Below are 11,937 nucleotides of genomic sequence, written 5' to 3'. Positions count from 1 at the left end.
AACCATGTAAATATATATTTAATGTATGAGCGCCACAGTGAGTGTCTGTACAATACGGATAACTACAGGTCACAAGGTGAGATAATCGTACACGTCAAGAGACTTTACAGCTACCGGCAAATCAACCATACAAATACATCTGACCATTCCTTAAAAGATGGGGGTACTAAGAAAAATGACTACCCGCCAAAAGAATATATATATATTTTACAATTCATTGGTCCTCTGCTGTGTAATTGCTGCTAGATAGATTGGATATTTTCTCCCAGGTTTAACTACAGATCACAGCTGATCTTTCCGGGTTTCGGCACCATTTTATTATCGAGATATCCTGTTTATCTGCAGCACCCCCACAGGAGAAAAGAAGTATTACACAGAGTTAATTCATCACAAAGAACAGTCTGTCCTCCAGAAACATGCATTTCATATCAGCTCCTCTTAAGGAACCTTATTATTATATAAAAATAGATTTTCAAACATAGACCATCAAGTTATGCGGTGCCGCAATATCGATGCTACAGGAAAGCTGGGAGAACACCCCTATGGGAGCCATCATGGTTAGCACCCAGCTTTCTTCAAAAAAACAGCGCCACCACTGTTCGATGGTTGTGTCTTGAATTGCATTCGTTTTAAGAGTGTAGCTGTAATACCATATACATCCTGTGGACTGTGGTGGCGCTGCTTCTGCGAGATGGCAGTTATATTTATCTAATCCTGGACAACCCCTTTTAAAAATAATAAATACAGAAAAAGTGCTGCCCTATGTGTGTACAAGAAAAAGGTATTATGCGAGTGGTTGAGGAATATGACAATCATCTCACTGCGATATCCGTCCACACGATGAAAAAGAAATAATCTTCACCTACAAAAAATAGCACTTTGGAGGTTTTCAAGTTTTCAGAGTAAAATATTAGATTTTTCTGCAATGCCCTATAAATTAATGGCGCCAGTAGTAAAATAACATCTCTCCCCTCTACATCGGAAATCATTACTATACACGGGTGGTCACTGAGCAGATGAAATGTCAGTTATCCAGTGTACCACTAGGGGGCAGGAGAATCAGTCTCACATCCGGATCCTCTGATTGGTTGCTTTCCGGACGCTCAGCTTTTCCTTAAGTTGTGATCGTTGCTGTGGACTAAGACGGAAACAGACGGTTTCTCCTGCGCCTCCTCTTTCCTTAGGCTGAGGAACGACTCCCGAGTGATCTGCAGGATTTCCCGGAGTCCCCTGTTCTCTTGCTGCCGATGAAAGAAGAAAAATAAATAAATAAATGATGTCATTGTTATTAACACAAAGAATCTGATCATAACCGCGGCTCACAGCTCACCTCCAGCTTCAGGATCCGGTCACAGTCACCATTACCAAACTGATCATCAATTTCAATAGCGCGTTTCATCACAGCCGTCATCTCCGAGATCTTATCCATGTGATCCTGTAACTCCTGATAACAACCAACAGGGGGCGGCAGTATAAGAGTTATATTCTTGTATATAGGGAGCAGTATTATAGTAATTATATTCTTGTACATAGGGGGCAGTATTATAGTAGTTATATTCTTGTACATAGGGGGCAGTATTATAGTAGTTATATTCTTGTACATAGGGGGCAGTATTATAGTAGTTATATTCTTGTACATAGGAGCAGTATTATAGTAGTTATATTCTTGTACATAGGGGCGGTATTATAGTAGTTATATTCTTGTATATAGGAGCAGTATTATAGTAGTTATATTCTTGTACATAGGGGCAGTATTATAGTAGTTATATTCTTGTACATAGGAGCAGTATTATAGTAGTTATATTCTTGTACATAGGAGCAGTATTATAGTAGTTATATTCTTGTACATAGGGGGCAGTATTATAGTAGTTATATTCTTGTACATAGGGGCGGTATTATCGTAGGATTATTCATGTGTCATTACCTTGGAATGCTGATCCTTCAGTTTGATGATGATCCCTGGGTCGTCTTTTTTGCTCGCCATTAGTAAGCGGAACATCTGCTCTCTGTATTTGCTCATGATCAGCTCCAGTGCAGACTGATGTTCCTCCAGGGATGTGCGCAGCTCTGTGAGAAGAACACAAGAGAGATCTCTCATCTTCTTGGTCCTTAGTGATTATTTTCCCCTGATCACACCTCGCAGTAACATTTCGCTTCCTCACTGACCTTTGTTCTCCTGCTGCAGCTCCCGGATCTGCCTGTTCTCCTGCTGTATTCCCAGCACCAGTGTGGACCGCGGCCGGTGTCTCGCCACCTCGTTCAGCTCCTGGATCTCGTCCTGATACTGGAACCAGAGCAGTCACATTACTCATCACAGGGTCGGGGGTCTCTGTCCTATAAATCTACCAATAGGGTAACCGGCTTCTCATATTGTTTACGTGATAGGGACAATAGAGTGCACTAAGTCCCCTAAGGGGACTAAAAACCTCAGTGAAAAGTAAGAAAAAAAGTTTTTAAAAAATATGAGATGTTAAAAAAAAAATACAAAAGTTCAAATCACCCAACTAAAAAATAAAGATAATAAAAAAATATATATTTTTAAGTATGTGGTATGATTGCGTTCAGAAAACGTATATTTTGATCTATCAAAATATTATATTTTTATACTATATTTATTTATATGCTATCATGCATTATCATTATTATTGTAATATATTTATATATTATATCATATATTGTCATTATTTATTTATATTATATGTAGTTATACATTATATTTATATATATCATATTATATTTATTTATAATATATTTAGTTCTATATTAGATCATATTATCATTATTGTATTAGATTTATGTATTTTACCATATATTGTCATTATTATATTATATTCATCAGATATTTATATATTACTAGATGGTGGCCCGATTCTAACGCATCGGGTATTCTAGAATATGTCTCCTGACGGTGGCGTACTTATTTTAAATCTGCCGCCAATTGGCCAGAGACCGTGTTTAAATTTGGCGCCACAATCGCAGATTGGTCGCCACGGGCGGCCGCGAGCAATCAGCAGAGCGGTGTTTAAATTTGGTGCCGATATCGCTGATTGGTCGCGGCCGGCGGCTGCAACCAATCAGCGAACCGTGTTAGTGAGGACCGGGGAGCATCCACCTGCCTTATAATGCCCCATGCAGGATGGGACATCCCCCCCTCCCTTATAATGCCCCATGCAGGATGGGACATCCCCCCCTCCCTTATAATGCCCCATGCAGGATGTCACACCCCCCCCTCCCTTATAATGCCCCATGCAGGATGGGACATCCCCCCCTCCCTTATAATGCCCCATGCAGGATGTCACACCCCTCCCCCTCCCTTATAATGCCCCATGCAGGATGTTACACCCCCCCCCTCCCTTATAATGCCCCATGCAGGATGTCACACCCCCCCCCTCCCTTATAATGCCCCATGCAGGATGTCACACACCCCCCTCCCTTATAATGCCCCATGCAGGATGTCACACACACCCCTCCCTTATAATGCCCCATGCAGGATGTCACCCCCCCTCCCTTATAATGCCCCATGCAGGATGTCACATCCTCCCCTCCCTTATAATGCCCCATGAAGGATGTCACACCCCCCCCTCCCTTATAATGCCCCATGCAGGATGTCACCCCCCCCTCCCTTATAATGCCCCATGCAGGATGTCACCCCCCCCTCCCTTATAATGCCCCATGCAGGATGTCACACCCCCCCCTCCCTTATAATGCCCCATGCAGGATGTCACCCCCCCCTCCCTTATAATGCCCCATGCAGGATGTCACACCCCCCCCCCTCCCTTATAATGCCCCATGCAAGATGTCACACCCCCCCCTCCCTTATAATGCCCCATGCAGGATGTCACATCCTCCCCTCCCTTATAATGCCCCATGAAGGATGTCACACCCCCCCTCCCTTATAATGCCCCATGCAGGATGTCACACCCCCCCCTCCCTTATAATGCCCCATGCAGGATGTCACACCCCCCCCTCCCTTATAATGCCCCATGCAGGATGTCACATCCCCCCTCCCTTATAATGCCCCATGCAGGATGTCACATCCCCCCCCCCTATATAATGCCCCATGCAGGATGTCACATCCCCCCCCCTATATATAATGCCCCATGCAGGATGTCACATCCCCCCCTATATAATGCCCCATGCAGGATGTCACATCCCCCCCTCCCTTATAAGCCCCATGCAGGATGTCACATCCCCCCCTCCCTTATAAGCCCCATGCAGGATGTCACATCCCCCCTATAGAATGCCCCATGCAGGAAGTCACATCCCCCCCTATAAAATACCCCATGCAGGAAGTGACATCCCCCTATATAATACCCCATGCAGGAAGTGACATCCCCCCTATATAATGACCCATGGAGGAAGTCACATCCCCCCCATAGTACCCCATGCAGGATGTCACATCCCCCCCTCCCTTATAATGTCCCATGCAGGATGTCACTCCCCCCCCCACCATATAATGCTCCATGCAGGATATTACATCCCCATGCAGGATGTCACATCCCCCCCTTCCTTATAATGCCCCATGCAGGAAGTCACATGCCCCCCTCCCTTATAATGCCCCATGCAGGATGTCACATCCCCCCCTCCCTTATAATGCCCCATGCAGGAAGTCACATCCCCCCTATATAATACCCCATGCAGGATGTCACATCCCCCCCTCCCTTATAATGCCCCATGCAGGAAGTCACATCCCCCCTATATAATACCCCATGCAGGATGTCACATCCCCCCCTCCCTTATAATGCCCCATGCAGGAAGTCACATCCCCCCTATATAATACCCCATGCAGGATGTCACATCCCCCCCATAGTGCCCCATGCAGGATGTCACCCCCCCCCCTCACTTATAATGGCCCCTCCACGATGTCACACACCCCCACCCCACCATTTAATGCCCTATGCCCCCATACAATAAAAAAAAAATCCAATACTCACCTCACTTCTCAGCTGCTGCTCCGGACTCCAGAGTAGCCGGCATCTTCCCGCTCTGCGCTGTGACCGGTCAGGAGAGAGCGCAGTGTAAAGACATCACAGCACTCTCTGACCTGAGACGTCACAGAGCAGCAGCGGAAGACACAGGAGCTTCTGCGGAGGCACAGGGAGGGGTAAGTATGGCGCCGGGTGCCGGGGTCCTGAGCAAGAGGGGGGAGAGGAGGGGAGAGGAGGGGAGAGGGGAGCGTCACACTTGCCGTCGGGAGATAAGCAGCCGTAGCCGCTGATCTCCCGATGGTAGCCGCATGGAGGTCCGCGGCGCCTCCGGTCGGGGGACTTATGCTGCGAGCATCTCCCGGCTGCATCGCTGCTGACCTCCGTTCGGCAGATGAGCCGCTAACGGCTGCCATTTTTTTTGGAATTGCCGCGTCGCTGATTGACCGCGGCCGGACCAATCAGCAATGCGGGATTTCATGGACAGAATGACAGACAGACAGACGGGATAAGACAATTATATATATTAGATATCATCAATTATATCATGTATTATCATTACTATTGTATTAGATTAAGATTTATTTATATTATATATTATATCATATATCATTAATATAATATGTAAGTATAATATCAAAACTTAATATTTTAATCTAGCAAAATATAAAATTAACCCAATCAGTAAACACTGTAAATCGAAAAAAAAATTCACGTCTGCCAAAATTATGTTTTTTTGGGCGCTGCAATTCCACAATAAAATCTGTAACTAGAGATAAAAACGTCACATCTATCCCAAAATGGTATCAATAAAACAGTCATCTCATCTAACAAAAAATAAGCCATCACACGGCTCCATTGGCCGAAACATGAAAACATTAGGGCCTTGGAAAATGGAGACAATCCAAAAATGTATTTATTTTTTTTGCAAACTTTAGATTTCTTTTTCACCACTAAAATAATAAAAAACCTGGAGAGGTCAGGTATCGCCATAATCACACGAGGAGAATCATATTGTCAGTTCTTTTTTACCATAAAATGTACACTGTAAAAACAATTCCCAAAAAAACTATGTCAGAATTGTGCTTTTTTTTTCCCCCACAATTTCTCCCAATTAAGGCTGTGTGCCCACTATGCGTTTTTTAAGCGTTTCCGCAGCGGCAATTCTGCTGCAGAAACGCTTAAAAAACTCTTGGTAGAAGGTCTGCCATGTCCCCCAATGATAATCTGCATGTGCTGTGTACATGCTGCGGAAATTTCAGCTGCGGACTATCATTGCGGAAAAATCCGCAGCACTACCAATTATTTTGCGTTTTCGCCGCCATTGACTTGCATAATATCCGCATCACTACATCTGTACATGCGGATATCATGCGGTTCAATGTGCGGATGGTACTCGGGTTTGGAGAAGAGGAGACTCTCATCCAGACCCGGGTACCATAGCACCAATAAAAAAAAATAATAAAATAAAAAATATACATTATACTTACCTTCTGATGGCCCCCGGTCTCCATAGCGATGCGTCCTGGCTCGCCGGCAGCTCGCGATGGTCTAAAAGGACCTGCCATGACGTAATTTAGTCATGTGACAGGTCACGAGACCGCTGACGTCGGCGGTCGCTTGACCCGTCACATGACTAAATGACGTCATGGCAGGTCCTTTCAGACCACCGCTAGACACCAGGGACACCGGACGGATCAGATAAGGACACCGGGGGCCATCAGAAGGTAATATTTATTTTTTACCATTCTTTCACGGTCACTATATAAATCCATGCCGGTTGCATTGATTTATATAGTGTGACCAAGTTGTCAAGCACTTTCCAAGTGATGCTAAAATTGCTTGGAAAAGCGCTTGACAACCCGCATGCGGAAATGCATGTGAAGAACGCTACACAAAACGCTTCTACCTGGCAGGAAAACGCATGTACAATCCGCATGCGTTTTATCTGCCAGGGAGATGCAGAAACGCTCAGGAAAAAATCCGGAGCATTTCTGCATCGTGCGCACATAGCCTTAGGATTTTTTTCCCCGTTTTGTGGACAGAAAAATAAGTCTTCTGGCTCTGGGTGATCAATGTAATTGGCCGCACCCCCGTTATGTGACCATGAGCCCCAGACCTGCTTCATGGCTTCCACTCGCTTGTTGAGGACGGTGGTCTGCTCGATGAGGGACTCGGCCGCGCCGTCATGTTCCCGCAATCGCTCCACCAGTAGCTTGGCGTCAGACAAAACCTTCTCGATGGTGCAAGTCATAATCCTGGAGGGAGAAAAGGGGCGTCAGGCGATACGCGGGCCCAGGGTACCGGGGCGTCGGGCCATACGCGGGCCCAGGGTACCGGGCCATACGCGGGCCCAGGGTAGCGGGCCATACGCGGGCCCAGGGTAGCGGGCCATACGCGGGCCCAGGGTAGCGGGCCATACGCGGGCCCAGGGTAGCGGGCCATACGCGGGCCCAGGGTAGCGGGCCATACGCGGGCCCAGGGTAGCGGGCCATACGCGGGCCCAGGGTAGCGGGCCATACGCGGGCCCAGGGTAGCGGGCCATACGCGGGCCCAGGGTAGCGGGGCGTCGGGCCATACGCGGGCCCAGGGTAGCGGGGCGTCGGGCCATACGCGGGCCCAGGGTAGCGGGGCGTCGGGCCATACGCGGGCCCAGGGTAGCGGGGCGTCGGGCCATACGCGGGCCCAGGGTAGCGGGGCGTCGGGCCATACGCGGGCCCAGGGTAGCGGGGCGTCGGGCCATACGCGGGCCCAGGGTAGCGGGGCGTCGGGCCATACGCGGGCCCAGGGTAGCGGGGCGTCGGGCCATACGCGGGCCAAGGGTAGCGGGGCGTCGGGCCATACGCGGGCCCAGGGTAGCGGGGCGTCGGGCCATACGCGGGCCCAGGGTAGCGGGGCGTCGGGCCATACGCGGGCCCAGGGTAGCGGGGCGTCGGGCCATACGCGGGCCCAGGGTAGCGGGGCGTCGGGCCATACGCGGGCCCAGGGTAGCGGGGCGTCGGGCCATACGCGGGCCCAGGGTAGCGGGGCGTCGGGCCATACGCGGGCCCAGGGTACCGGGCCATACGCGGGCCCAGGGTACCGGGGCGTCGGGCCATACGCGGGCCCAGGGTACCGGGGCGTCGGGCCATACGCGGGCCCAGGGTACCGGGCGATCTCGGCAGAGACTGGGTTATCAGGGTGTCAGGAGGGGGGACTGAGGTATTGGGTGTCTTAAATGGCAAAGACGGAAATATTGGGGTGTCAGGGAGCCAGCTGTAGGGGTGACAGAGTTATTGGGGTCTATTAGGAGGGGCAGACGCCAGGACTGAACAGAATACAGAGCCCCGGGTTGAACCGTCGGGTGCACGGTAATATAATCCCCCCTCTATTCCCGCCCCTATTACCGCTCCGCCGTCTCCCGCTCTCACATCCGGTCCGCTGTCACAGAAAAACTCTGTCTGACGTCATCACCCGGCGCCGCTGTCAGCAGAACGGAATTCATCCGCGAAATGAAACTGCGCCTGCGCAGCGCGATAACCACCAATGACGTAACGTCATGTACGGCAGGTGGACAGACCCAAAAAGAAAGAAACCGCGAAGGCGCCATTTATGGAGGAGCTCGCCGGCCCCGGCTTGTGAGAGCGCAGAGTGCGGGGGTCTCCGGGCCGCTGTCACTGCAGGAGCAGGAGGGGGGACATGACAGTGAGAAGGACGCCCCCTGTCTGCGTCCCGTGACACAGCCACCTCCCGGGAGCTTACAGCAGGTGATAACGACCTGTCACATTGTTGCTGATGATACTTTGTATTTTTTATTCTATTCTGATACATTTTGTTGCAGTTTTATATTATTTGTTACAGATCTCAGCTGTTTCCATGGTGATAAGCGTGGCGTCCCATGACTGGCTCTGCTTCTCCTCGTAATTGCCATTGATGTGTTTTTTGGGGGTCTTTTTCTTGATGTTTGACCCAGTCCCTCCATGAGACCTCTGCCTTCCGCACCCCCGACAGATGCCATTGCCGATCCATAGCGCTCAGCATTCGCCGAGTGTCCGGGGGGCTCTGATTAAAGGGTTAAAAAATGTGATGACAGAAATGATCTTGGGACCCCCAGCACCAATCCCTTAAAGGAACGGATTCCCTCATACGTCCAGTTTACCAGTTTAGACCCCCCCACCCACTTACCATCTCTAAGATGGCTCCGCGCACTGAGTCCCTATGGAGCACGTAGGAGATGAAGCACCGTCTCAGGGACCCGCATGAATGTAGAGGGGGTCTCTCAGAGATGAGCGGTTTGATTTGCGCTGATAATCCTGCCCTTAATGGCCACCGGTCTTCCCGTCCACCATCCTGGGTACGGCTGACGCTTCCAGGTCCGGCGCCCCAGGGTTGCAGAACCGAGTAAGCGCCCGGCCCCCCTCCAACTACAGAGGACTGGACGCCGGACCACATCTAACGCCTCCTCCATTCACCTCTATGGGAACTTCCTCTCCATCCCTGGCCACAGGAGACAGAGCCCCATTATCGAGAGTGTCTGTGAGGCCCCCCGTAACTGATTCTGGGGTCCCTCCTATCGGTTACACGATCTTCACTCACTAAGTTCCCAACCATGTTCTCCATACATTTAAAGGGAAAGTCGCACGGGTTTGCTGCACTCTTACCGTATAATGCTGTTAATTATTAACAGCTACCAGGTTGTTGTTGTTTTTTTAGCATTTTTATCCAAATCCAGAATATTCATTAATCAATTTGCAAACAGTAAAATTAGTGGGGTTGCCCACCATTGGGGACCATTTTTTTTTTTTATTTATATACTGTACAGACCAAAAGTTTGGACACACCTTCTCATTTAAATATTTTTCTATATTTTCATGACTATGAAAATTGTACATTCACACTGAAGGCATCAAAACTATGAATTAACACATGTGGGATTATATACTTAACAAAAAAGTGTGAAACAACTGAAAATATGTCTTATATTCTAGGTTCTTCACAGTAGCCACCTTTTGCTTTGATGAGTGCTTTGCACACTCTTGGCATTCTCTTGATGAGCTTCAAGAGGTAGTCACCGGAAATGGTCTTCCAACAATCTTGAAGGAGTTCCCAGAGATGCTTAGCACTTGTTGGCCCTTTTGCCTTCATTCTGCGGTCCAGCTCACCCCAAACCATCTCGATTGGGTTCAGGTCTGGTGACTGTGGAGGCCAGGTCATCTGGCGTAGCACCCCATCACTATTCTTCTTGGTCAAATAGCCCTTACACAGCCTGGAGGTGTGTTTGGGGTCATTGTCCTATTGAAAAATAAATGATGGTCCAACTAAACGCAAACCGGATGGAATAGCATGCCGCTGCAAGATGCTGTGGTAGCCATGCTGGTTCAGTATGCCTTCAATTTTGAATAAATCCCCAACAATGTCACCAGCAAAGCACCCCCACACCATCACACCTCCTCCTCCATGCTTCACAGTGGGAACCAGGCATGTAGAGTCCATCCGTTCACCTTTTCTGCGTCGCACAAAGACACGGTGGTTGGAACCAAAGATCTCAAATTTGGACTCATCAGACCAAAGCACAGATTTCCACTGGTCTAATGTCCATTCCTTGTGTTCTTTAGCCCAAACAAGTCTCTTCTGCTTGTTGCCTGTCCTTAGCAGTGGTTTCCTAGCAGCTATTTTACCATGAAGGCCTGCTGCACAAAGTCTCCTCTTAACAGTTGTTGTAGAGATGTGTCTGCTGCTAGAACTCTGTGTGGCATTGACCTGGTCTCTAATCTGAGCTGCTGTTAACCTGCGATTTCTGAGGCTGGTGACTCGGATAAACTTATCCTCAGAAGCAGAGGTGACTCTTGGTCTTCCTTTCCTGGGGCAGTCCTCATGTGAGCCAGTTTCTTTGTAGCGCTTGATGGTTTTTGCAACTGCACTTGGGGACACTTTCAAAGTTTGCCCAATTTTTCGGACTGACTGACCTTCATTTCTTAAAGTAATGATGGCCACTCGTTTTTCTTTACTGCTTTTTTCTTGCCATAATACAAATTCTAACAGTCTATTCAGTAGGACTATCAGCTGTGTATCCACCTGACTTCTGCACAACACAATTGATGATCCCAACCCCATTTATAAGGCAAGAAATCCCACTTATTAAACCTGACAGGGCACACCTGTGAAGTGAAGACCATTTCCGGTGACTACCTCTTGAAGCTCATCAAGAGAATGCCAAGAGTGTGCAAAGCAGTCATCAAAGCAAAAGGTGGCTACTTTGAAGAACCTAGAATATAAGACATATTTTCAGTTCTTTCACACTTTTTTGTTAAGTATATAATTCCACATGTGTTAATTCATAGTTTTGATGCCTTCAGTGTGAATGTACAATTTTCATAGTCATGAAAATATAGAAAAATATTTAAATGAGAAGGTGTGTCCAAACTTTTGGTCTGTACTGTGTATGTATATATATATATATATATATATATATATATATATATATATATATATATATATATATATATATATATATATATATATATATATATATATATATACACATACACACACACACACACACACACACACACACACACACACACACACACACACAGTGGTCCAAAAGTAGGTGGACAGAAAGTGTAATAAAATGTTCCTGTGCTGAGATAATCTTATAAATGTGCCCCTGCTGTGTAATGGCCGTGTCTGACCGTACAGGAACATGGTCTGATCATACCACATCTCCTGGGCAGGGGGGAAGCTAAGAGTATACAGACATTACAGCAGGGGGATCGCAGCTGATTCTTTCTTTGGAGAAAAACATTGTTTAAAAACAGGTAGGGAAATGTTTCACCTCACAAAAAGAATCAGCTGTGATCCCCCTGCTGTAATGTCTGTATACTCTTTTCCGCGCTCCCCCTGCCCAGGAGCTGTGGTATGATCAGACCATGTTCCTGTACACAGTCAGACACAGCCATTACACAGTACACAGCAGGGGCACATTTGTAAGATTATCTCAGCACAGGAACATCCTATTACACTTTTTGTCCAC

General features: G+C 48.0%; 2 protein-coding genes across 3 annotated transcripts in view; one reads left to right on the top strand and one right to left on the bottom strand.

Moving 5' to 3' along the window:
- On the bottom strand, nt 1-8,468 carry FGFR1OP2 (FGFR1 oncogene partner 2). The gene is made up of 6 exons (XM_073650272.1): nt 8,312-8,468; nt 7,045-7,183; nt 2,167-2,284; nt 1,925-2,067; nt 1,331-1,444; nt 1-1,241 (listed from the first exon to the last, which is right to left on the bottom strand). Exons 2-6 carry the CDS (start codon nt 7,177-7,179, stop codon nt 1,104-1,106), a joined length of 648 nt encoding a protein of 215 aa, XP_073506373.1. The 5' UTR covers nt 7,180-7,183; nt 8,312-8,468; the 3' UTR covers nt 1-1,103.
- Nucleotides 8,446-11,937, top strand: part of INTS13 (integrator complex subunit 13) — a 35,658-nt gene continuing 32,166 nt past the window's right edge. Inside the window, exon 1 of one of the 2 annotated variants that reach the window (XM_073650269.1) lies at nt 8,446-8,671. The gene's annotated coding sequence lies outside the window, so the exon portion shown is untranslated. The remainder of the gene's footprint in view (nt 8,672-11,937) is intronic. The other variant, XM_073650270.1, reaches the window with a different exon arrangement.

Source organism: Phyllobates terribilis, unplaced genomic scaffold (assembly GCF_046119375.1).
Source record: "Phyllobates terribilis strain yellow unplaced genomic scaffold, ASM4611937v1 Scaffold_10__3_contigs__length_209671492, whole genome shotgun sequence".
Taxonomy (NCBI): domain Eukaryota; kingdom Metazoa; phylum Chordata; class Amphibia; order Anura; family Dendrobatidae; genus Phyllobates; species Phyllobates terribilis.
The sequence above is the reverse complement of the archived record's forward strand: the minus strand, read 5'-3'. Positions and strand labels throughout refer to the sequence as shown.

What these genes read in the sequence shown, in the direction of transcription:
- FGFR1OP2 (XM_073650272.1), bottom strand. Translation starts at nt 7,179, where the DNA reads ATGACTTGCACCATCGAGAAGGTTTTGTCTGACGCCAAGCTACTGGTG. An exon ending in GAGTGGAAGCCATGAAGCAG is followed by an intron (nt 2,285 to 7,044) that starts GTCTGGGGCTCA and finishes CTCTGGTTCCAG; the next exon opens with TATCAGGACGAGATCCAGGA. An exon ending in ACCGGATCCTGAAGCTGGAG is followed by an intron (nt 1,242 to 1,330) that starts GTGAGCTGTGAG and finishes TTTCATCGGCAG; the next exon opens with CAAGAGAACAGGGGACTCCG.